At 42.5% G+C, this 23,950-nt stretch overlaps 1 protein-coding gene across 1 annotated transcript; it reads left to right on the forward strand.

Moving 5' to 3' along the window:
- Positions 1-21,988: 21,988 nt before the first annotated feature.
- Positions 21,989-23,514, forward strand: lbx1a (ladybird homeobox 1a; the record flags this gene model as incomplete). The annotated part of the gene is made up of 2 exons (XM_084561433.1): positions 21,989-22,316; positions 22,982-23,514. 2 exons carry the CDS (start codon positions 21,989-21,991, stop codon positions 23,512-23,514), a joined length of 861 nt encoding a protein of 286 aa, XP_084417559.1.
- Between the last annotated feature and the right edge of the window lie 436 nt (positions 23,515-23,950).

The following is a 23,950-nucleotide window of genomic DNA, read 5'->3' on the forward strand; positions in this document are numbered from 1 at the left end:
CGAGGGCCAAACGGGAAAGAATGAAGCATCACGCCAGTCTTGAAAATATATAGTTGTGTCAACAGATGTGATGCAGATTAAGTCTCCAGCCTTGGGTCTTGCCCATCACACTGCCGTTACTCATTTCTCACTGAGTCAGTGTGCTATTTCTGCACAGTCTTGACTTATTTACACCGACTGCTGACATCCTGAGTGGATGGCGTGGCTGACGAGGCTTTTACACATAGAGGACTTTAACGTGGCTCAGTGTACATCTCTGGAGATCTCAGCTTGACGACCAATGATTGACTCAACCACACAAATAACAATGAGATCTCAGAAAGTTATGTACTAACTAATGTCTAACAAATGAACAGTAGCAGATTCGGTGGTATAAACAGATAGAAAGTTGGTAAAAAAGTAAAAATCAGCCAAAGGAGTTTCATAAACATCTATGAATCAGACATAATTCATTTAGGAATTCAAATTGCTCTGTTACGTAGCTTTTCTATTCACTCTGACACACTTAAGGTACATATTATTACAGTAAAATAACAGCTACTGTTCTGCTATGTCCCAAGTTCAGGCCAAGTATAAGCTGGTAGTAAATGCCATTAGCTGCAGGGACTGTACGTCTAAAACAATAGGGGATCAGTCCGGTGACGGCCCCTGTCCCTGCATCTGACCCAATTCATGCAGTTAGTCTGAACTTACCGATGTGATTTTCCCAGATGACGGGATTAAAACTTCCTCAGCCATTTGGGAATTCTTTCACCCGGCCTCAAAAAGTAAACAGCAGGGTGTTTTTTTTTTTTTTAATCTCTCTCTATGCTGCGGAGAATCTCATGGCTGTAGCAGCATCCGTCGTGGCCACACGTTGAAGCTGCAGGGCTGGCTCATGTGCAGTGGGTCCGGCCTCTCCTCCACCGAAACAGAAGTCCACGGGCCCCCAATAACAAACCCACACAGTGTCATCACATGACGGAGAGCAGCGTGACGGACTGAGAGAAAAGCCTGCTGGAAGCAATTACCTCTAAGTGAATTTACAAAGATAGAGACAGAGTGAAGATGGGAGAGGAGAGGAGGAGGAGGAGGAGAGAGGAATGGATGAATGGAGAGGAGATGAAGCAGAGAGACAAAGAGAGGAGAATGGTGGTGGGGTGAGGGGGTGGTGGACAGATAACAGACAGGTAAGAGGAAGAAAGAGAAAGGGACACCAAAAGGAAAGAAAGTGAGATGAGGTGAGAAATAAAAGAAAGCAGAAGAGAGGAGTCAGAAGAAAGAAGTAAAGAAATGGGAGGCCAGGGGGGAAATGGAAGGAATAAAAGGAGAGCAGGGTAGAGGAGATTAGAGCAGGGCAAATTAGAGAGCAGGGGAGGTGAGGGAGGAGGTGAATCCACTGAAATATTTGAAGTAAACTGTAAAGTCTATGTAGTATACACAAGAAAATGTGCAAAAAAACCTTTTTCTTCTTTAAAAATGTTCGTCCGAGTAAGAATAGTTCTTGGCTGCATCCTGCTGGGGATGGCTGCTGCCATCAAGGAGTGTCATTGCTATGGGGTGGGGGTGCCTGGTCTGGTCTAGGTGGGTGCTACATGTCTAAGTAACATCCACACCAATGAATGCCAGGTCCAAAAGTTTCCCAGCAGAACACTGAACTGTCACAAGATGGCCAAAGCAGATGATCCGCCACAACATTAGAACCACTAACAGGTGAAGTAAATAACATTGACCATGTTCTTATTGCAAAGGAGATCTCTGCGCCTTTCACATATTCCCAGAATTTTGTAGTTTTCCCACAAAACTGTTTTAGAATATGTCCATTTTCACCGGTGTACCTAATATTTTGGCAAGTGAGTTTATGTTTTGTGGCAAGGGGAGGGGGAGGTGTGGAGGGAATAGAGTTTAGAGCAGGTCAAAGTAGAGAGCGGGGGAGGGGAGGGGTTTTTGTAACGCACAAATGTTTAGAATCTAAAAACCTACAGAAAAATCCACTAAAATATTTAAGTCTGTGTAATTTAAAGTACACAGGAGAAAATATGTGAAAAATGTGACAGTGCAACAACAATAATACAATGTTTTCTTCTTTAAAAAGGTTCATCTGAGTAAGAATAGTCCTTCCACCATCCTGTCTTCAGATTACTCACCTTCAAATGCATTTTATCCACAGTCAAACAGCACCCCACCCCCACCCCCCAGTGAATCGCAATCGTCATGTGCTCATAATTTTGGTCGCAGTTTAAAGAAGCGGGGCAGTGTTTGCTGTGACTGATCACTGGGTAACAATCACCCGCCTCGCATTACACATTTCTTAATCCTATGACTTTAGGTCCACTGCTGCGGCTTGAAAGGCTGGTTTTGTTCGGAAAGAAATCCTGCCATCTGGAATTAACGCGCTCACTATTACACTCTGCTCAACTAAATATTTGTAAATTCCACCAGCTGGCCCGAAGCCTGTTGAATGGTATGTGGTGAACGGATACAGACCTTGGGAAAATAGGCTGGGATTTTTTAATTTGAACAGAGAATAGTCTACTTCAGATACTGCTCACAGTCCTGCCATCTGCTGATTATTATTATTACTATCTGACGATTCTGCTCTTGTTGGCCCGTACTAGCAGAGGTCAGGATTTTGAGTACAGGAGTTTGGTGGACAGAACCACCTGCAAATTAACGTTGCAAAGATGGAAGAGTTGCAACCCATTTAGCATCTTGGGTGTTGAGGTGGGCATTATAGACCAGCCGTCAATAAGCTTGAGGAGGATGCTGAGGAAGTATTCTGGACAATGCATCTCATCCCTTGCATGTCACACTGGAGACCTACCAGAGAACATTCAGTTGTAGACTTAAGGCGCTTTTAGAGTACTGCGGGATATGGACGCCGTAACCTACATACGTAGCCTACGCCGGTACCGGTACAAGCCATTTATACTTATGTGCTTGTCAGTCTGGCTCGCTCTAAGACAAGTCATACAAATATTTATATCTCTGAACCAATCACAGCTCTTGTAGTCTGTGTTGTCATGACCTGAACGTTACATTTCTGGGGAGGTGCACGTCAGGCTATGGCATTATGGTCTCTGTACGCTCTGACGCAGAAGCCTATGAGACTACAAAGGACCACCTCTGTGTTTCTGGAAAACACTGCATGTATCTGCACATTTGCAGCTAATGAAAGGGAATTTAGACACATTTGTTCATGCATGGATAAGAACAAGAGCAACATGATGGAATTACTTTATTTAATGCAGGCACATTTTGTCATGGCAGTGAGTTTCAAGCTTAAATTAAATGACATGCAAGAAGGTTAGGGTTAGAGCTAAGGACAGGGGTGGGTGGTCCTCCATCGAGATCACAAGCTGTGAATTAACACGGTGAAACGACTAAATACAAACTGATAGCATCATGATTTGGAGCGTTACTAATGTGCTATTAAATTATATCAGAGCGAACAACAGAGTTTCTTGTGCTGCTCTGCTAGCAGGCAATTCAGTAGACTGTTGTGTCAGTGCCAGTTAAACTGAAAAACTATATGCATTAAAGCATTATAGAAAATTGCATTAGTGTGAATCGCACTGCAAAGATTTTACATGTGTTCCTGTGGTTGAAACAGACATTTAACAAGGGACCATATCACTCCATAGCTCTGCTGTCAGTCAAATGCTCTTTGATTTCATTAAGTAATTATCGAAGTTCGTTTTTGATCCAACAAAACAAAATAAATATGGATAATCAATGATTAACAGATGAAGGGTTCTCATGCTGCAAGGGTATGTACATTTAGTTTTATAACCGCTAAGTTATAATAAGTTTTGATCTGGGCTAGAAATAAAATAGAATATATTTTGGGTTAAACCAACTCAAATCTTGAGGTGAAAATATTCTATTAATGTTAATACATTCAGTAATGACCTGGAAAGAAACCTGCTCATGGCTGCTCAGATAACATTCTGCAGAAAAGGATCGCTGAGCTGTGTGACGCTACTTTTTCCCCTGTGGTCTTCATTCAGCAACGGCAAGGGCGGCGCTGCTGTCGTTGTAATACAGCCTGTGATTTTCAGTGTAATTTCACTATTTATTGGTTGAAGAAACCAATAACAAATAGATATTTTATAGAGAAGTGGAAACAGGATACATTTCTTGATGAAACTGTACCAGGGGTGAAATATTTCCACAAATCCCTTAAAGTTGCCGAAGCTGCCATCAAACTGCAGCCAAGTTTCACATCTGTAGCCTTTACACTTTGTACACGTACCTCTACATTAACTAATTCTGTGGTAAATCACACGCAAAAGCATCCTGATATAACAAGACACTTGGCCTGGATGCTTTGGATAAAGTAAATAAAACCTGTTCAAGGCTGTTAAGGTATGACGGACAGGCTGTTAAGGCGGACACACTGACCTTTAGACTCTTTAGACATAATGGATGTAATCTGGGTTCTGTTGCAAAACAGAGCTGAAGCTGTGTTACTTACTTATAGTTGTTTGGAAAAGAACGTCTCCATTAATTATTCATAACAATTAATTAATGCAGACATAGAAAGCTGCAATATGCCAAACTTTAATGTTGGAGATGCCTACTCTAAACATTTTTTTTTTTTTTGGCAAATGTGCAGCACAACACTGAAAGAGTCTTTTGTATATTTCAGAGCTTGAATGGTATCTGTGGCGGCAGGTATGTACCCAGATGTGTAAGAGGAAGATGAAACAGCTGTTCAATAGGAGGCAGAGTGCTTCCATCCACCTTCACATTGTTGGAAGGTTCACCAAATCAACACGGCAACAGACTGGTCTTCTTGTTGTGGTCCACACAGACTAAGGTTATCATCTAGCTTAGTCACAGATTTTTGATTCTTATGTAGCCTGGCAGAATACTGCACCCAGATCATCTAGATAGATAGAGTCTTTATTGTCCTATAAAGGATATTCTTCTTCACACGTCATTCCATTCCATAAAAGACAGCAGCATTGATGTTAACATCACAGTCTCATACATATATCACACATCACATATAACATATAACATATAATATGACACACCATACCCCCCCCCCCCCCCCTCCCCTCTAGTTACCCTCCCTCCTCAACACAGTGCAAGCAAAAGTGGACAGTGCAGACAACATAAACACAAAAGAATAGAGGGGATGGATTATTATCACTGGAGTTTGTTAAGTGCAGTGATGGCTGAGGGTACAAAACTCTTCTTAAAGTGCGCTTTTTTCCAGTCCAGGGCTCTGTATCTGCGGCCAGATGGGAGTAGGGTGAAAAAACGGTTCAGGGGATGGTCAGGGCTACTTGCTATGGTGCGGGCAAGGCGTGTGGTGGCTGTGTCATTTGCATCAGTGAGACTGGGGGTGGGAAGCTGTATTATCTTGGATGCTAAGTGTGAGATTTTAATGAGTTTGTTCTTGCTGGTAACATTTAGTATGGTGAAGAAACAGGGGGAACAGTAAAGTAGAAGGGGTTGGATGATGCTTTTGTAGAGTAGCAGAAGGAGGTGGGGGGCAACAGACAGTGATCTTAGTTTGCGTATTACATACAGTCTCTGTTGTGCACGTTTCTGTGTGATGGTGACATGTTCATTGAAGTTAAGCTTATTGTCCATGATGAGGCCAAGATATTTGAAAGTGCTGACCTGTTCAACTGGCTGGCCATGGATGGTGATATGGGTGAGTCCCGGGGCTGTTTTTGATGTGTGAATGACCAGTTCTTTTGTTTTGTCAATGTTGAGTTGGAGGTAGTTAACAGAGCACCACAGTGCAAAATCTGTGATGGACTGGTGGTAAGCTGTGATGGAACTGTTGTCTGTAAGTAGTCCTACTATGGCTGTGTCATCTGCATATTTGTAGTAAGTGGTGTTGGGTAGTGAACTCTGGCAGTCATTTGTGTAAAGTGTGTACAGGAAGGGACTGAGTACGCAACCTTGGGGGGCTCCAGTGTTGGTGATGATGGTAGATGATAATGTTGTCCCCATTTTCACCGTCTGTGGCCTGTTGGGGGTCAAGTTCATTTATATGAGCAGATCAACTAATATTTATTCTAAACGAGAAAATGTTGTTCTGTTAGGTGGTGAGGTAGGACTCAAATAGAGGAGACAAGGTGAGGAAGGAGCAGGAAACGAAAGAAGTTTAATGAAACTTACTAAACCAGGAACAAACAGCACCGCAGAATACCCACAAACACAAAACCAAAAACTGGTAAAGTCACCCGCTAAAAAACAAAGCCTAGACAAAACTCAGGAACACAGGGAAGCATGAGGAAGTGAACAGGAACATAAATGGAGGTAACACCACAGACGACTCAACAAAGAGAAAGGCAGGGTTATATATACACATACAGGTTGATGGAATAACGAGAGACAGGTGAAACCAATGAGGGGAGGACAGACAAAACACACAAGGCAAGACAGGTGAGTGTAACCACAGGGGCGGGACCTGACAAACACAGGAAGTAAAACTTGAATGCAACAAGAAAACAAAATAAAGCAGGAAACCAAACTGGATAACAAAAAAGTACCAAAACACAAGATTGTGACAAATGTTGTGTGTGAGTCACAGCTGTTGTGGGAGTTCAGAGCACACACGTTTTGTGTATTGTTGGATGACATTTAGGTACTAGAGTAACTTGTGTTGGAAGACGGTGCTGCCTTCATTTAAGTCCTTGTCAGGGTGGTAAAGTATGTGTTACAGTAATAATCTTTAATTGCTCAGGCCCCTTCCAGTGTCCCAGACCCTCACATGTGAGTGGGTGTGAGTGGCAACCTTACTCGTCCTAGATTCATCCATGAGTTTAGCTCCATGTTAATCATTAGAGGTAGACAGACTGAACTGAATTGAAAGCGGCGTGGCTCTCGTTAGGCTGACAGAGAAATGCAGCTTAGCAGCGTCACTGACTCCAACTAGTTCCTAATCAGTTCAAACTGGATTTCCAGTACATCTAATGCAAGGCTGACTGTCAGTTGCTTGATGCCCTACCTACTTTGGAGTCTACCCTCTCGGCCAGCCTCCAGCTACATCTGGAGTCAGCCATCTCCGTTGTACTCCAGCCGAAGAGGCATGTGCTCCGTCTGCTCTGGTTTCCAGATCGATCACCCAGCTCTGGAGAGGATTAAATGCATTTCTGAAAGCTCCCAGAACCCACTCCGTACAGAAAGGTCCCAGTCGGCTTGGATTAGAACCCAGAACCTCCTCATCTAACGGCTCACTTTAGTTGCTCTTTCCCATTCCATTACTCCTATAATATTTCAACCAGATAGTAAAGTAAAGGCATAGAACGCTAGGTTTCATTGCATTTCCTGTGACTACTTCATTGCAAAAGTTGTGATTTTCCTGTTTAATGTTTTTTTTTTTTTTTTAACTCGAAGCTGCAGCAGCAGGAGATCTCGAAACCCACTGGCTATCCCGTCAACAGTTCTAGGCCCAGACTAGTGGTTAGAGAAGAAGCTTTGGTTTGAGTCCTACCATGCCCATGAACATTGAACATTGAACATGTCTTGAGCCAACAAGTATAATGCAGAGTACACATTCCTTGTGTCTGTGTACATATATACAGAAAAATGGCAAATAAGGCTGATTTGAGTTTTTTGCACATGAATTATCATGGACTATCTTTATAGGTTTATGGATTCCATACATTCAATTATTCTGTTCATTCATGTTCTGTTTATTTAGTTTCTGTCTTCCTCGCTGCTGCAGACCTACTGCATGCCCATTTATTTGTAGTCTCCTGCTGCCCTCTAGTGAACCTTGTTCTTCTTTGGTCCACTGGGTTGCACTGCTGCAGACGTCTGTTGAGTTTCCTGAGCTACTTGAGAAAAACGACAAGACTAAACACTTGAAGTGAATAGATGACGTCATGAAGTTGTGGAAATGTGCAGCGAATCACCGAGTGGTCTGCAGGGCAAAGAGTAAATCCTGCACTATTTAAGCTCCATAAAAACCACATAACATAAAGTTTGTTCACATATCCTGCATGCACCTGATGTTCCTCCTGTTTCTTTGCTCCTTATGTGTTTGAGTTGCATTGCATTACCCTGCCTTATTGTTGCAGCCCCTTTTGCTACGTACTAAAGTACACCGATCAGGCATAACGTTATGACCACCTTCCTAATATTGTGTAGGTCTCACTTGTGTCTCCAAAACAGTGTTGTTAGTGGGATCTAGTGAATTTGGAGGCCAGGTCAACACCTTGTGTCTGTGTCAGGCTGCATCCTGCTGGGGATGGCTGCTGCCATCAAGGAGTGTCATTGCTATGGGGTGGGGGTGCCTGGTCTGGTCTAGGTGGGTGCTACATGTCTAAGTAACATCCACACCAATGAATGACAGGTCCAAAAGTTTCCCAGCAGAACACTGAACTGTCACACGATGGTCAATGTTGATGATGATGAGCCACAACATTAAAACCATTGACAGAAGAAGTAAATAACATTGACCATATTCTTATTGCAAAGGAGATCCTCTGCACATTTTGCATATTTGGAAATTGACATGTCCCAGAATTTTGTAGTTTTCCCATGAAACTGTATAAGAATGCATTCGTTTTCACTGGTGTACCTAATGCTTTGGCAAGTGAGTGCATGTTTTTTGGTGATATGATTCAACCAACATCCTGACAGTGACATCTAGATGACACTATCTGACCGTCTGCTTGTCTGTGTGACGTGGAGTCTGGGTGTTTTCTGTAAAATGGAAGAGTTTAATAAGGACAGCTGGTCTTCCTGAAGACTGATGGATCTATCCCACTGCTCAGTGAGACCTATACAGGAGGAAAGAATTCAAGCACTGGCAGCAGTGCTGTCTGTGAGAGCAGAAGGCCAAACTTTAAACTTATATGAATCCATTTAATTTGAAACGTAACAGCTGTTATACCAGTGCTCAAAGTTGTAATACCACTGATATTTCTGCAGTAATTATCGTCAGCAGTAGTAGTAGTGATGATAATACTATAATATTCTAATGTCAGGGCTGTGTTTAGGTGTTATTTTCCACTCATTCCACACCATGGCCTTCCCCATCTAAAGCCTTCGGTGCTGCTACTCCATTGGCTGATGCTCTCCCAGCGGGTCGTTAGCTAGTCGTTAGGAGGGGGTAGGGGCTCAAAGATGGATTGCCCAGCACCATATTGGCCATCAGGACCAATCAGGAGTCAGGAAGGAAATGGATGGCTCTCATTTGTTCTCATTATTATCGTAACAGCCATAATGCTCAGACAGACACACACATGCCGCTTGCTGTCACCACCGTGAAATATTCCCATTAGTTATGCTGGGAGACAGCTTGTGTGTGTCAGTGTGTGTGTGTGTGTTCATGGGGATGCTACGAGGCCTCTCAGTGCCTCTCATTCCTCATTCCTGTAGCATGGAGAGTCTCAGTGAAAGACCATTCATCCATTGGTGGTCGCTTCACAGAAAAACGGACGTCTTCATTCACACAGAACAGGAAGGTACACACCACTGTCGTCTACACATCTGAGCTTTACTTTTATTTTCAGTAACAGAGGAACACTGGGTGGAATAGAGACTTTAGTGGAGTTAAACTGATATTTGGAGCCCATACAAGACTCGTATTAAAGTTTATTTGGTCAGGGGCAAATCCACCAGCCGACTGGTTCCTTTCTGTGTGGAGTTTGCATGTTCTCCCTGTGTCTGCGTGGGTTCTCTCCAGGTACTCCAGCTTCCTCCCACCATCCAAAGACATGCTGGTTAGGTTCATTGGTGATTCTAAATTGGCCATAGGTGCTCTTGTTGCACCCAAACAAATTGATCCAGACTCAACTCTTAGCGGAACACGCATGAAATCCATTTGGATTTCGTTATGTCTTGTTTCAATCAGTACCGAGAACAAATAACTCTGCAAGCAGCTGAGTAGTTCTACAACCAAGCAGAGTCATTTTGTTGTAAACACAATCAACTCCACAGCGCTCAGGTGACGTGTATGACCACATCGCGTCCAAAACTTTTGTATGGTCCGGCAGATCTCTGCTGGAGCATCAATGGAGTGACTCCAGACAAGCGTTGTGGGAGGGGAAGTTCGTCTGACTTCCAGACTGGAGATTGCTTTAAATTTGCATAAAATACACAAGAACATAAACATTTTAATTGCTGTACAGTATTTTAAGTTTTTGTTATTTTGCTGTCACCCTAAAGAACATCTGAGCGCACCATTGCTACTTGGTCAGATAATCTGAGTAGACACAAGAAGTGCTGACAAATCCTAACTATTTTAACATCATAACCAAATCCTCAATCTCTACACAGCTTCTTTATGCACATACTTAACAGGATGAGGGCCGGACTAATGATCTAATAGGATCAAATGTGGCCTGCCGCAAAACTCAGCCGAAGGTGATTTATCAATGTAGTCATCAAGCACGGTGCGTTGATGGGTTCATTACCATCAAATTGGTGCTAGGAATCACGCCGAAGCCTTGAAATGATGTGGAAAGACAGCACTGATGAGATTAATGATAAATACATTACCCATGTGGTAGCGTAGTGCTGGAGTGATCGTTCATGTGTTGGCATTAGCCAAACGCTAGCATGTAGCTCTGCTAGCACGATAAAGTAAATATGGACATGTTAGCTTCAGTTTGTTAGAAAAATAAAAAGGTTTATTTTCATGATATGATCAGACTCGTTCAGCTTTTAAATTTATAATGCATGCCCCATTTCTCTTCTCTCTGAAGTGCATCATTCTGCAACAGCTGATTGAGACTTTTTCCCAGAACTGACTTTCTGTGAGGACATAACACTCTCAGATAGAAAAAGAATCAATTCCCAGCTAATAAGAGCATCATTTAATGGTCAGCTCTGTTTAACTTTGTGGCAGTGTATGGAGAAAATGCAGCATGAATGTGGGGACAAGTGGGTTTTTCACAGTCCACGGGGCTTCACTCCCATGGAGCTTAATTTCTGTCACTGGCAAAGGGAAGAATGAAGTGTTAACAAAAGCTTGTCGCTTCACGTAGTAAGAGGGGGTGCTGCCCCGGGCCTGGAGCATCTGCTACCAAGATGGATCCAGTGAAAGCAAGGAGGATGGACAGCAGTGACAGCGAGAGCGCTCACCGACGTAATGATTGGATTTAGGGGACATGGTTGGCAGTGGATGAAGAAACTGAACACATGAAGAGAGAGACAAATGATTCTGTTTTCTTGTTTTAATCAGAATATTGACACGTGAAGATGCTTAACAAGTAGGTCTTATAGAGTTATTGCACCAGAAACCCTATCAGAAACCCTTTTCAAACTACTGTCTAAACCAGAGGTTGCGCTAGACTTTTTCGTTGTCTGTCATTTTGACTGAAAAGGTCATACAAATCCCGTCATAATCAATAATAATAATAATAATAATAATTTTTACCGTCACTTTATTTATTTTTTATTTTTCATAAAAATGATAATAATGACATATTCAATAGCTTTTCATTTCCTTCATTTTTAATTAATATTCAGTAGCGGTGGAAAAAATATTCAGCTCATATAACCGGCCATCAAAGACGACTCTTGAATCATGAATGCTGGTCAAACATCTTACATCTCACTCGGCAGAGAAACAAAACGTACTACCCGACTTGACCACTAGCAAACTAAGACACTCAGCCACTCACTCACTTACGCACAATACGCAGAGAAACGAAAGTTAACCGAATCTTAACCGACTCTTACACTACTAATCAAGAGAGACAACAGCCAGTTAATATGCTCACTCGCCACCAAGTGGTCAGGGGTGTGAATTGCAACCTGTCCAAATGACGGATTGCCTTCAGATTTTTCCGTCAGCGTTTTTTTTTTTTTTTTAAACGGTCAATGACGGAAACTGTTCGGTTAACACGACCCCTGGTCTAAACCCACTTTGGGCAGGTTTGGTTTGATTAAAACCAACTATGGTGCCATTGTTCTGTTCAGCCTGGACGCTGGATGCATTTTCACTACGGCGTGTAGGGTTTGACTGGAATATGACTGACTGTTGTATTAATGGAAGTTATAACTCAGCAGTTACTATAATATTGTTTCATTCTGCTTCTCAAATATTTTCTCTTTTCAGATGCTTCTTTGATAGGGTTAGGGTTAGGGATTAGTTCCTGGATCAGGTTTACACTTAGGTTGTCATTAGGGTTAGGGCTAAGGGATGTGACATTTGTGATAGTAAGGGTTAGGATAAGTGGCTAGGACATGCATTATGTCAATACAAACACGGAAACATAGATTTGTGTCTGTGTAAAACATACCAAGCACATTTATTGGAAATAAATGGACCAGGCCAGTACGTGTTGTTGATGTCCCAGCTTTTTATTGACTATCAGTTGTCCGTTTGAAGAAATACCACATCCAGCCCATTCCTGACTTGTCATCTCTTTGGGGAGGTGGGTCCAGCTATTTATGATTATCAAAGCTCTAAAACCAGACTGGAACCAGGGTCACGGATGCTGAATGTCTGAAATAACTCGTCTGATTTTACTCTCTTGATCACAATATGAGTTAGAGATCTGCTGTTTTAAAGTAAAGGGCTTTATTTGTCATTATAACAATGAAATAATGAAAATGCATGGTCGGATGGAGGGTTAGCCCTGAGCTGCTGCGACCGAGCACGCCAGCACTGTGGGCCAAACTGACCGGCGCCTAGAACCCATGTTTTTGATGGAGAACATGCAAACTCCACACAGAAAGGCCCGGGGAATCGAACCCTCTCCGCTGCTGTGATTCGAATCGAGGTGATGCACCAGCGCTGACCACTGTTCCACCGTGCTGCCAGCAAGTTAACTTTATCAGAGCAAAAGTGGAACGCTTCCAAAAGAGAGTTTCCAGGAGAAGTTTTCCCACCAGCGACCTATGCCTGGGTCCTAAGCGGTAAAGTTTGCTCTTACAGAAAATAGCGTGCCCAGTAATTATAGTTGAGGTTCTAGTGAAATCACAGCAGCAGCAGGAGGGTGATAGCCTCTCTGCCTACATCTCTTTCTATTTCCCAGCCAGCGCTGACATACCTCACCAAACAGGCACACAGGCGAGAAATTACGAGCAAGGAGATGCTGATAGCTTTTGCTAATGTTACAGGCCAAGAGGTTACTGACTACAGAGACGCACTCCCCGTGTACTTACTACCGCTGCTAATACATCCTCGCATCGCTATAGATTTAAAAGCTCTTCGGGGAGCTTTGTTCTTTATAAATCTCAATGTGTCAACATGTGCGCATGCAGACACGCTACCGACTGTCCACCAGCAGCATGTACGAGAAGAAGACAGAGGTCTGGGTGGAAGTGTGAGCCAGTTAGCGGAGAGGTTGTCATCAGTGTAATGGTCAGTTGTTGTGACACTCTGTCTCTGGCCCATTGGCTTCTGTGGTCAGATTCAATTTCAGCCAGCATGACTGTGGGCTGCTCTGCTATTAGCTGACAGATATGTCTCACTGCTGCAGACTTTGGGAGGCTGGCCAAATTTTAAGGCCAATTGACTTTTAATATGAATCACGCTGGGATGCCAAGGACTCATCCCATCGCTTGAAATTAACACCCTGCAGCACACACACAAATAGGCACATGTGATGCACATACACACACACGTACTCACTCGCAGTTATTAATGGCTTGACTGAGTACTGTGATTGTTTTCCCTGCAACTAGACAAGCGTCATGCGGCGCAGACTATGACACTTATGGTGTAGTGTACAGTAAAGTCAGGCCCCTCCGCTGAAAGCTGTCAGCCCTGCACAACGCTCTAGCTCCTGGCTTCACCCTTCTGTTCTTTTGTTTTTAATGGCCTCCCTGCCAATTCCGCATCATCAGCTTGTTCAACCCTTTGTTCTTCCATCGATGTTCCCTCTCACAATTGGGTTTGTATTTCGTTTTGCACTCCATTCTTTAATCAGTACTGTGAGCTGGAATAGCAGAGACAATGTGAAAATGTAGCTCTCATATCCAGCCCTATTCCCCAAAACTTTGGGATCTAATTTGAAAACTAATTTTCAGATATAAATCTCTATACACATTTGTAAAACATGTTGTCACTGAACATGTTTTCATCTTGGGGAACAATCACAAAAAGTATAGTTAAAACTCTACAATTGTCTGTCAAGAAACGAGCAAAATCTATTCAGAACTTTACGCCGGAGGGAATGTATGTATAATCATATGCATGAAAATGATCAATAATCATGTAAATGGGATGTAAAATGCTAAAACAATAGTTCCACTGATGTTCCTTGGTGGGCCGCAGATTAATTCAGCAACAGTGATCTACAACATCACCACCTTCTGTTGAGTTTATCCCCATCTGACTTTTTTTCTCATTAATTTCCTGCAACCAAATATAAGATAACATAAGTTATGGCACAGTTTGCTTTAATTCTCGACTACTAGCAACGACAGAATAGCTAATAATTACAATGAAGTTTGTGTAGGAGGAGGCAATGCATCACGATTTATGAAGTGAATGCACCAGAGGCTGCACAAAAGCAGGACTGTTTTAAATAACAAAGCTCATTTGACTTAACAAGGTACATGCACACAACAGCTGCAGAGAAGCAAAGAGTTTATGATCCTTATGTGCAGAAGAAGGTAAGAAGGATCCATTTGTTACAGCTGTGTTGACATGTACCCTGTTGTGCCTCCATCGCAGCCATGCAGAGTGGAACAGATGCTGATAAACGAGAATAAATAGGTATGGTCAACTTTCCTGCAGGTGAGGAACATCTGAGATGATACAATCCTGACCACCTGAATCAAGATGAGGATCTTCAACACAACTGGTGAAGCTTTTACTACTCTGTGCTACTGTTTGTTGCTCGTGGAGACAAAAATCCAACCCTTCATCAACACCTGCCTCAGAAAGATGTGTCAGAACCACTGGCCTGCTGTATGTCAGGGGTTAAGATCCTAGACAGGTGGTGGATTGGACACATCCATCTGCAAACCTACATCCAACATAGCAAGATAAACCCTCATCAGGAACCCATCTGGGACAGCTCTGGCTCTGGACTGAGATTCCTGGCGAAACCTCATTGGTGGCCTATACCCCTGTAAAGGCCACAGGAGGAGATGATGATGATGATGACATTTTCTGTTTCACTTCATCAGGCTATATGAACACTCACGACTAGTTAATGGTTAAAAAAAAGTCACAAAGGCACACGCCGTTAACTCAAACAATTTTTCATTACATTGAGAGATTGTAGGAGACGTGGTCGATCTTGTTCATTTCAGTTCAGCGTCAGTGCTGCAGATGATGAACTGACCTCTGACCAGGATTTAAAACCGCTGCTGTGATCATAGCCCAACAAACAAAGGCTTAAAATATTCTTTGGGCTGCACCTACTCACGGATAGTGGATGTGAAATACGAGCCGTTACGCCACCAGCGCAGACAGCTGTGTTGATTTTCACACTTTACATATGTTGTTCAAGTTTTTAACTTAAGACTTTAAAGTGAAATTCTTTCCGTGTAGATTGGATAAACAATGACAACCACTGATGGCTTTGGGTATTATTTTACTATGCACAGTTTCATCAGAGGTGTGCTGTGGTAAGGTAAAATAGAAGCAATAAACCAGCCTGTTAATGGATTGTGCCTGAATGCCAAGGGAAATATATTTATATTATTATATTATACACTATATATATTCAGATTCAGAAAACTTTAATTTAAAGGCACAAGTGAGCAGCATGACATACAAGCACAAGACACTTTGAAGGAACAATATACAATAGTATATATGAATGAAGTGCAATGTGAATAAAGTGCAAATGTAAACAGGAATTACAGGGATTGCAGTGTTGTATGGGTAAAAAATAAAAATAAAAATAAAAATAAGTAAATAAAAATAAAAATAAATTAAATAAAAATAAGTAAATTAAAATTAAAATAAAAATAAAAAATAAGGTGCTTGGGGAAAAAAAATTAAACTATTATATTATATACTAGTATTATATATTTTTCTTTTAATTTAACTCACAAAAGAGTGTTGTTCCAATACCACCTTCAAACTGAGTAAATGTCTTGTTTAATGAGACAAATTTAAAAATTGCAAGCATTTAACTAGTGGCAAGGAGTTATTGCAGCGTGCGAAGGCAGTTGAATGACCACAACTTCCAAAGCAAAGAAAAGAAAAAACTATATTCTCATCTTCACAAGGGGGGGCTAGCAGAAAAAAACCTTGGGAACCAATGTATTAAGCTGTTAAGACTATTAGTAAAATGACTGAATGGGTTCAAACAAACTGCTGACTAAAAATCATTATAAAAATAAAATAAAACAAATGATGAGCAGCTTTATATGTCCATTATAAATGTGGAGAACTTCCAGATAAGCAGCTAGCTGTATGGATTATGTGCTTGTCTCACTTCATGGAGCACAACAACGTAATGTCCAGTTAGAATTTCAGATGAGGACGAGTTAAAGATTCTGGTCGTATAACTCCTTTGTGGCGTGTGTTAAATGCTGAAATGAGTTGTAATAAAAACACAGATAAATGTAATTCCACAACCTCATAAACGCGCGCACACACACATGCAGCTTTTCCTTGTCTGTCTAGCTTCCTGCGCAAGCTACAGTCCTGCAGATCAGCCGATAAAGGAGGCTGTGTGTAGGAACTATAGTCTATCATCTAACAGTGGAAGGCAGTGCAGCTCGGTGGCTGATAGTAATCTGACCTCCAAACACTGTAAGAGACCTGGCCAGTGTGTGTGTGGATGAGTGCCAGGTCCACTTTTAACTCAAAATCTCAGGAAATTAAATCATGTAACTTGGATTTATTCATCTGTACGTATAACATATAAACACGTGACTCACAATAGATGGTTAAAAATCTAAATCAGTGTTGCAGACTCCAGAATCTTAATTTTTCTTTTCATTTCCAAACTTGTGGTCTCCTGACCGACCGACATGTGAGACGCTAAAAGCCAAATAACCTCAGGTTCCAGGGAATGGTGACTGGATAGCCAGAAAGGCAGTAACATCGTAATGAGCTGCCAGGTCCTAATAATGGACAGTGCAGTGGCGTGCAGACTTGGTCAAATGGACTGCTTTTCATCCCGGAGGATACGCGGGTCAGGTCGTTGAGGCTTTATTTTGCCATTCCCAGAACAAGCCCTCATGCTGTCAGCAATGAGGCGAACAAGACCTGTAAAAATATACCTTTTAAAGTCCACATGTCCACCGATGCAGCAGCTCACCAGGATTTAGCCTGGTTGTAGTCAGTACTCTGTAGAGTGGTGAGGCCAAACGAGGGAGTAATAGTCCATATAGTAACCTTGGGACATTGAAATTTACAACTGTTCAACTGATGATTAATGTTTCTGATATAACATTTCTTTAAAGGTTTTAATTTAAACAAGTTTAAGGCAACACATATGTGAACACACTTAAACTCATTTCACTATGCGATGGACAGCCTTGAACACAAGAGTCCCCTGTGTCACTGCCACTGGAGCTGGAATTACATTCATTGTATATTCTTGACCTGAACACATATGCTGAGAACATACAGCTCATGTGCTAGCACTGAGTGTAATGGCAGCTAAGACACTGGCCAAAGGGCTCCATCAAAAACAGCGTATTGTGGAAAAAGTTGAAGACAAATGAACCGAATAATTCAGCAGTTTGTCGTTAGAAGATTCCTGAAAACCCAAGTTCTCCGTGGCCTCCACGACTGTCACAAGGGCTAGGGATGCTCTTGGACATGCATGGAATGTGATAACATCAATCATCGCTGCGTGATTGGAAAGACCCTGGAGCCTAATGACCATGTCCCTCTTGAAAGCACTTGCACCTCTGAACTGATGGGAGTAGTCTGTGCTGCTTTTGGGACATCTGCCACTGACAAGAAGAGTGTGGATGTCTTAGCTGTCATGGATCACTTCTTGAAACTAGCGCATGCAAAAATCTGCCGATCTGCAAAACAGACTCCCTGTCATCTGTGGAATACATTTTCACTCAGTGCTTCCCCTCAGATCAGGGAGCTAGTTTTGACTCAGTGCTGATACTGACCACCATGAGTTTGTCTCCTGCTTGAAGCATGACGTGTCTGAAGCTCCATACACTGCCTAACAGACCGGTCCGATAGAACAGGCACATCATGCACAAAATGAAAACGGCAACATGCTTGACATTTCCCTTGCCTTGAACATGCAAATGACTCACAACTAGATAAAAGGGTTAGGGTTAGGTTGGGGAAGAAGACACTCAGAATGAACGCTGCGAAGGGCACAAAATACCTTCATTTGGCCTTCCTTTTAATAAACCAGGGTTGGTTAAAAACAGTGGAAAAAGAATGTGTTGAAAGTAATAAACGTAATAAAAAACCCATAAAAATAATAAAAATTGCTGCAAAAGATCGTAGTTAAAAGGGGGGCGGGGGGATTGGGTAGCTACTGCTCAAGCAATGTCAGGGTTAGGGTTAGTCATATTTGACAGTGAACGGTTCTCTTTTGTGAGGAAGATGTTTTCTTGATAGACTGCTGTTATTTGCCTTTATTTTTTAATACTTTTGTACTTGGTTTTTCTTTGTTTCTCTGTTTTTTGTAATAAGAGTGGAAGCGTGAATACATCTGAAAACCCAGATTACATTCAATGATATTTCATCAACCCTGATTCAGTTTATACGACTAATTTGCACAAAAATACCTTTTGAAAAATAAGCCAACTGACCCTCAAAATAATAAATAAAACATTTTGTTGGACATACTGTATGGTTACTTATATGTCTGTAGAAATTGCGACAACAACACAACCCTGTTAGCTTAAAGCACCAAACACCCCCAAACCCTTAAAGGGACCATGTTGCACCAGCATAGAAAAGAGCGTATACAAAACCATTACCATTTAGTGAATTATGTTAAATTACATAATATTATAAAACAATACCTGCCTTTATTATTACCTAAATCAAAATCTGATATTCAATATTGAAATTTCCTCTTATTATGAAATTAAACTTTTGAAACCCAGCCACTGCTGTTTAGAGTTTCACAGGGCCTGAGGTCACATACAGCACATAAACAACCACCTCCTCGTCTTTCACATCTCCATACAAATCAAGATGTTAAAAAAACAAAAACAAAAACAAAAACCTGAAACTGGAGTAACAAGTCTTTTTTCTCATCAAAGTGGAGATTTGTCACAGTCTGCAGCTGGGTGGGAGGGAGGTAAAGGGGAGGTCTGGGTGGTGCCGCTCACCATTAATGAACACATCAGTCTATTGTCATCAGTCATCGGTAATGAATAAATCACTTTAGTCACGGCCCACGGTCTGTGAAGGCGGCAGTCTGCTGGAGCAAGGCTGAGCAGATGACTTCATCCTCCCCTCTGGGCCCCGACTGGGACCACGTCTCTAACACCTTGACTTTTATTTATTCAGATTTATACAGGTAGATTTATTTATGCAGTTTTATCATCTGTTTTGATGGTATGTGCTGAACAATCAGTAAAAAAATGGGTCCAGTCTGTGTGGTGTTTTCAGCCCATTCCTGAAGTCTTTTTTTAAAGGAAATTGCATACTATCTATGATGGGCGTAACGATTCTGACTGAAAAAATTAATTGTATGCAGCACATTTCAAAATTTCAAATTTGCCAAAGATCCCAGGAGGACATTTTACACTCGCTAAATGTCAAAGTCTCCAGACTCCATGGCACAAAGCTCCCAGAGCAAACTCCAAGGTGGCAGTGGCAAGAAAAAAAACGTAATCGGCCCTAGAACTGAACCCTGTGGAACTCCACAAGAAACCGTTTTTTGTAAATGGAAGATTCTCGCAGACATAAACCAACTGGAAGATTCATACTAACCTAGTGTGGTTCCTTTAACCCCAATATCGTGATCAGTGGTGTTGACCCACATGAGTTGTGCTCTTTAAAACCTGACCATAAATCCTATAAATCCACAGACCAACCACACATTCTCATTTGGTCACGTGTTCAATTTGCTACAGCTTTTTTTAAAGAATTTTAGAAATAAAATGGAGGGTAGAGTGTGACACCTGGGTCAAGGAAAGGTTTTTTAATGAGAGGTATAATTATAAACAACCTTAAAAGCACCTTTAGCACATTTATTCACAGGAAGTGATGAACTCCCATGTTGTTAGGATGTTGAGAACTTGATTCAGCATCTAGAGTCCATGCTAGTGACTTTTATATTCTTGTGTTGGTGTTGAAGAGCTGACATGGCCCTAATGGTGGTTCTAGGGTCAAAAGGTCACCAAACCACAACCATTTGGAGATAATGTTTGTAAAAAAATAACTGCATCCAAAACACCATGTCTTCTTCTGAGCTATACGAACACGTTCTGCCTCTGTCCTTTTCTACTCTCTGATAAATGTAGGGCCATCGATCATTTGAAGCACCTCGCTCTGAGTTCTCTGAGGTCCAGATATCCTGTTCTCAGCAGCCTCTACACAACGACACATTCATCACAGGTCCCATCCTTCCTCAGGACACGTGAGCTGAACTTATCTCTCCTCCTGTGTGCCGCCCGTCACACCGTTCAGATTGCTGAGATTTAAATCGCAGTGGTGACTTTGTGTTTGTGGTCATTTCTTTTGGTTAAACACGGTCGTGTACTCTCTGTTTCTGTCTGCCTCTGGACAGGAGAGGAAGATCGAAGTATGAGACAGCCATTTGTTAAAGGAAAAAAAAAAGGCTACCTTCAGCTTTTACTTCACATCTCACCTCCTCCTACAACCTGACAGATACTAAACACACCTGTGTCACACCATTCAGTCATAACTAATGTTAAGGTCTCTTTTTAGCTCTTATTTGCTTAGAAGCTTTTCATCATTCAATAAAATGTAGTTCTACTTTGTTTGAATGATATGAAATAATCTGAAAAAGACAAATTTTGTTATTTCCAGGTGGTTCAGAAGAAAAATAAAAGAATTATTGGTTAATGATAACTACACTTTTCCTTACATGACCACCACAAGCCAGTGTATTTATTTAGTTTCAACTCTAAGAGCCTATTCAGTCAGCGGCTGTGTTTCCAGAGCCTATTATTAATGCAGTTGTCTGTTAAACTGATTTACACGTTTCTTTTTGGCATGTTTGTCCACAGATATTAGCTGGAAGGTGCCCCGGGCTGGGATGTGCCCCCCACCCCACCCCAGAGACCACACTTTCAGTAAGAAATTAAATTTAAACATCAACACCTATGTACAGCTAACACTTGAAGCGCTTTATACTGTTACTCACTATATGTTTGAGGGTTAAATTTCGACCCTCAGCACTGAATGCGCGCAGGCTTAGGGCATGTTGCTGTGATGGAGCGTAACGCCGATGCGTCTCTGTCTTTTCACAACACAACACCTGATTTCCTTTTCTTTCCGTCTGTCTTTCTGTCTTTCTTTTTTGCTTTTCCTCTGTGAACGGCTTGGAGCTCATCGTTTGTGTTTCCGAGTGTAATTGGCCAGAAGATTGACGCAGAGCGAGTTAATCCAAATTGGCCCGAGCTCGCCGGTGATCCGGTGCCAATTACAAAGTGTGAGCAAATGGGGCTAAGATGACGCGGAGAGAAAACATTTGCTTGTTTTTGTGACAAATTATCTAATTTTAGCGGGCACGCGTTGAGTGGCCCTGCTCCACTTTCTAATTGGACTCCTCCTCCCTTACCCTCTAATTACCTCACCCCATGATCCGACTGTATCTCACACGGAGAAAGAGAGAGGGAGAGAGAGAAAGAGAAAGAGAGAGAAAGAGAGAGAGAGAGAGAGAGAGGGGGAGAGAGTAATTGATTGCCTTCCAGTCAGCAATAACATGTTAGCAGTGGTCGCTGCTGCTCGTTGTGCATCGCCGTCCACCAAATGGGTTGGACTCGCTGTGCGCTACTCTGGAAGTGTGGCTCAGAGACGCGGTGGGACTCTTACTGGGAGTCAGAAGTGTCCATGCAGCCGGACGGCCAACATGAGGCTGCAGAGGCACCTGTGATCCGAGCTGCCGTCTTTTATTTCCCTCCTCTTCTCTCCGCGCGCAACTTTACCACAGCCACTCGGCTCTGAAGCGCTCCCGTCTAAATTGTGACCCGCTGAGCAGTCATGACATCCAAGGACGCCTCGAAATGCCCGGTGGAGCTGGAGGAGAGGGGGCGCAGCCCGCTGGATCAGCTCCCTCCACCGGCCAACTCCAACAAGCCGCTGACGCCGTTCAGCATCGAGGACATCCTCAACAAGCCGTCTGTCAGGAGGAGCTACTCCCTGAGCGGAGCGGGGCGCCTGATCTCTCCCGGAGAGAAGATGCTCTCGGCGGGCCACAGCCTGCCGGGCGGGCCGCTGCTCTGTCAGTCCTCGCCGCTGTGCGCGCTGGAGGAGCTGGCCAGCAAAACCTTCAAGGGCCTGGAGGTCAGCGTCCTGCAGGCTGCTGAGGGTAAACGCTGCTTTTATTCACTTCATTGTCTGGGTTTGTGGGAATTACAGGTACTCTCTCTATTTGGTCTGTTAATTTATCTGAAATGTGATTGTAAAAATCCCCAAAAAATCCAAAGTGCAGACCGAGGGGTGCAGTTTTTAATTCTTCTTCTTTTATTAGTTAATACAGACTAACTGCAGTTTGATTTGGATAAAACGGGTTTAGCACAATGATTAAATCTACTAAAAGTTGGGCTTTGTTTAAAAATAGACTGAACACAAAAACATTATGAAGTTCTTTTCAAATTAAAATCACATTTTAATTTATGTAAATGTCCCAAATCAGACTTCAGTCCTTTTTTCCGTGCACATTAACACCAGTAGTATTTTTTTTTAGAGGTGTTATGTGAGAATGAATGGATTAATAGTGTCATACAAATCATCCAATTTTTGGTGATGTAATTATTTTAATTATTATTTTATAAATATTGGAGGAATTTAATTAAAAAATATATCCATAAAGTATTCAGACATTTGATGAGAAACGTGCTGAAAGCTGCTGACACTAAATCTAGTCCTGAATTATTCTGATTGGAGGTAATTTTACTGGGTTTTGGACACAGGTAAAATTTGATTTTAATATTATATTTATTATACAACTTTTATTATTCTTTTACTTTTTAGGCAAAGATGGTCTGACCTTCTTCGGTCAGAGGAACAACCCAAAAAAGCGCAGGAAGTCCCGCACGGCCTTCACCAACCATCAGATCAACGAGCTGGAGAAGCGTTTCCTCTACCAGAAGTACCTGAGCCCCGCGGACCGGGACCACATCGCCCAGCAGCTCGGCCTGACCAACGCGCAGGTCATCACCTGGTTTCAGAACCGGCGGGCCAAGCTCAAGCGGGACCTGGAGGAGTTGAAAGCGGACGTGGAGTCGGCCTCGTCTGTGGGAGCCGTGGCCCTGGAGAAGCTCTCCAAGCTGGCCGAGCTGGAGAAGTGCTCAGCGACGGGTTTGGGCGGAGGGATGGCCTCAGCGCCAGGACGCGCGGACAGAGACCAAGTGTCCTACATGACCCAGAGTAACACCACTGACATCCTCGACTCCAGCAGGCCGCATGCGTCGCCTCCTTCCCAAGCGTCTCCTCCGTACACAGACCCGCCGAGCAGCAAGTGTTGCTCGGAGGATCAAGACGAGGAGATTGACGTGGATGACTAAAACGATGTCTGCGGCCTGGGACGTCCGTGTGAGGTGTCCAATAAGGCGATGACAGTTGACAGAAACATTAGAGGATGTCGTCTCTGGGGCGCTGATGCCATTCAAAACAAAAATGATGATTACAGAGAAAACACGGAGGTTCACACACACACACACACACACACACACACACACACACGCTGTAACAATCACAGGGAAGATCTGGTCGCATGTTTCATTTACTCTTCCGAGTCTATTGTTTTTTTATTTTTTAGCTTTCTGACATTTTCTAATGAAATGATGAAATGATCACCGCTCACAGAACATGTGTTGCAGCTTGTAATAAATCAGTTGATAGAATGCTTTGTCCTCCCGTTAAGTGCCTTTTAAATATAGCCTTGAGACACTTGTATAAATAATGTAAACTTGTCTATACTTACAATAAAATAATTTTACA

The sequence above is a fragment of the Chelon labrosus genome (genome assembly GCF_963514085.1).
Source record: "Chelon labrosus genome assembly, chromosome: 15".
Taxonomy (NCBI): Eukaryota; Metazoa; Chordata; class Actinopteri; order Mugiliformes; family Mugilidae; genus Chelon; species Chelon labrosus.